Genomic DNA, 2,500 nt, shown 5'->3' with positions numbered 1-2,500 from the left:
TGTAACCATAGGCGACATGTTTAGACTGATTCATATAGAGACAGTGGGAGGTGGTACTCTCTCTCTCTCTCTCTCTCTCTCTCTCTCTCTCTCTCTCTCTTTATCACCCACTGCCATCCTCAAGGGAGAAATAACATGGAGGCGTAATTTACTGCCACTGTGTTTATGGATTGGGTCAGGGTCTTTATACTGTAGCAGTAAAATGCAAATTAGAAAATATATTCACTTAAAGGCAGACATTCAATTTCCACGATGTCCTCGTTTTACATACAGTATAATATGAGAAATGTGTTTAAATTTTGAATACGGGGTTTAAAAAAGAATGCTATGCACAGACCCTAGATATGAATTATCAGCATGAATGATGATGGAAAGTTTAGTTGATGTAAGCACTTTAGAGGGTGAGATGTGAGATGGTTCAGAGTAGGATAAATATACAGATGCAAACAGACAAGGGGTGTAGTTAAATAAATAACAAAATGCATATTTCGGACCTTGTTATGGAAGCAAAATGGCCGAACATTTCTAAATCCGACCAGTGCTTGAAAATAAATTATTTTTGCCTGCCCTATTGTAATAATATCTGACTGGTCATGTTTGAATGTGACCCCCCAGACCCCCAGTTTGCGGGTGCAGCCATCATCCCCTCCACTCTGAAGTATAAGGAGGAGATCTACTTCTTCTTCAGCGAGTTCAACAAGACGGCCAGAGTGGACGAGGAGCCGTACAGGGCGCGCATCGGACGCATCTGCACCGTAAGAAACAATACAACACCACTTATACTGTGTATAGGAACAAGTATGCATCCAGGTGTTGGTGGTTCACAATCTTTTTTTCTACTTTTGCTAACTGCTTGTCATGTTGCCTATGCTTTGGACTTGCATTGTTTTGAATGAAAGAAGCGCTGCTTTAGTGTGAATTATTTAAAAAAAAATGAACTTAAGAATGTAACATTTCGGAAGGGAAGAAAGTGAGTCCTGGTATCATGTGTTAGGGGGCAGTGTCAGATCTTGGCAAGCGACAGAAAGTTAAATTCTAAATCAGTTTATGCAGCCTGGCTGCCCTAACAGGACTTTGTTATCAATGTCTTTGTATGTTTCATTTGGTTTAATTTAAGTTTTATTAATACGTACTCATCTTATCATTGAGAAATACTTTCACGATACACTTTATGACAAAGCAGGACACATGGAATGGGGAACCCCAAATAAGCTACTGAAAGCTGTTCAGACGGGTCCCAATAACTTAACACATAAGATCTTGGCAGGCCACACAAAGTAAAATTCAAAATCAGCTTTTGATCATGGCTACCACTATTAAAACTTGTTTTTGTCACTATCCTGAGCACTTTGAATGGCCTCGTGTCTGAAGTGTGCTTTATAAATAAACTTGCCTTGACTTGCCTTGTATGTTCCTCCCAGGTGGACGAGGGAGGCATCAAAGCCTTGCTGGAGAACTCGTGGACGACCTTCATGAAAGCCCGCGTGATGTGTGGAGCAGGAAACACACAGCAGCAATACAACAACATGAAGCAAGCTGTGGTGCTGACCGCTCAGGATAAGAGGGCTGGGGTCATGTATGGGCTCTTCTCCAACGCATGGTGAGTGAGCTGGACTTTCATTTATGGAACCGCCGTTCTATCATTATAAAATCGCTAGTATAATATAATGAATGAGGTTTTCCTTTCCTCAGTCTTTCCTCAGTCTTCCCTTGGTCCAGCTGTCCTGTTAATCCTAACCCTACATTTTTACTAGTGTGATGTCACACTAGTAAAATGTAGGGTTAGACAGTGAGACCATAAAACACTCTTTCTGCCTTTTCTCAGGCTAGGATGAACCGATTTCAAAAATGTTTGCACATTTATACTACATAGGATCTCAGTGTTCAAGACACCTTCATATTTGCACCAGTGAAGTAGGTCTTAAAGCGTTTTTTTGCTAATTATGGGACATTCTTTACATGTTTTTACGTGTTTGTATTAGAGTGCATTTTCCCTGTACAAAATACCATGAAATAGATTAATAAATAAATCAAATCAAAAAAGAAAAAAATCATTTTCACTATGTCCACAGTCAATGCAGGTGAATAGGGTACACTTTGTTAACTCATAGATATTGTCATGAAACTTTGCCACTTGAGTACTTAAAGGTGCAGTGTGTAATATGACATCATCAAGAAAGTTCTACAAAGTTCTAGAATGCAACGCTTCCTGGGTAACCCCACCCCTTTCGAATAATAACAGAAGCTACAGTGGCCTTCAAGGACAAGAACAATTCTACATTTTAAACAATGCACCTGACATTCCAACTATGACACTTCCAAAGTGGCGGTGACAAGGCCTTGGTCCAAAGTATGGAGAAATATGGACATATATGAGACCCTTTCTTAGGAAAAAATATATAATTCTAAAAAAAAAATCAGCTATTATGCACTAAATTAAACGTACTTATGGATATTATAATTATTTTCTACACAATCTGCTAGGAAATAAAACACAAAA

The 2,500-nt window shown here is 39.1% G+C and overlaps 1 protein-coding gene across 1 annotated transcript in view; it reads left to right on the top strand.

Moving 5' to 3' along the window:
* Window positions 1-2,500, top strand: part of LOC307259465 (semaphorin-7A) — a gene marked incomplete at both ends in the record, with an annotated part of 54,583 nt that overhangs the window by 34,221 nt on the left and 17,862 nt on the right. The window contains 2 exons of the mRNA XM_080039321.1: window positions 616-755; window positions 1,422-1,600. Of these exons, the coding sequence (XP_079895447.1) occupies window positions 616-755; window positions 1,422-1,600 (319 nt within the window). The remainder of the gene's footprint in view (window positions 1-615; window positions 756-1,421; window positions 1,601-2,500) is intronic.

This window comes from Ammodytes marinus, assembly GCF_949987685.1.
Source record: "Ammodytes marinus genome assembly, chromosome: 13".
Classification (NCBI taxonomy): domain Eukaryota; kingdom Metazoa; phylum Chordata; class Actinopteri; order Uranoscopiformes; family Ammodytidae; genus Ammodytes; species Ammodytes marinus.
The sequence above is the reverse complement of the archived record's forward strand: the minus strand, read 5'-3'. Positions and strand labels throughout refer to the sequence as shown.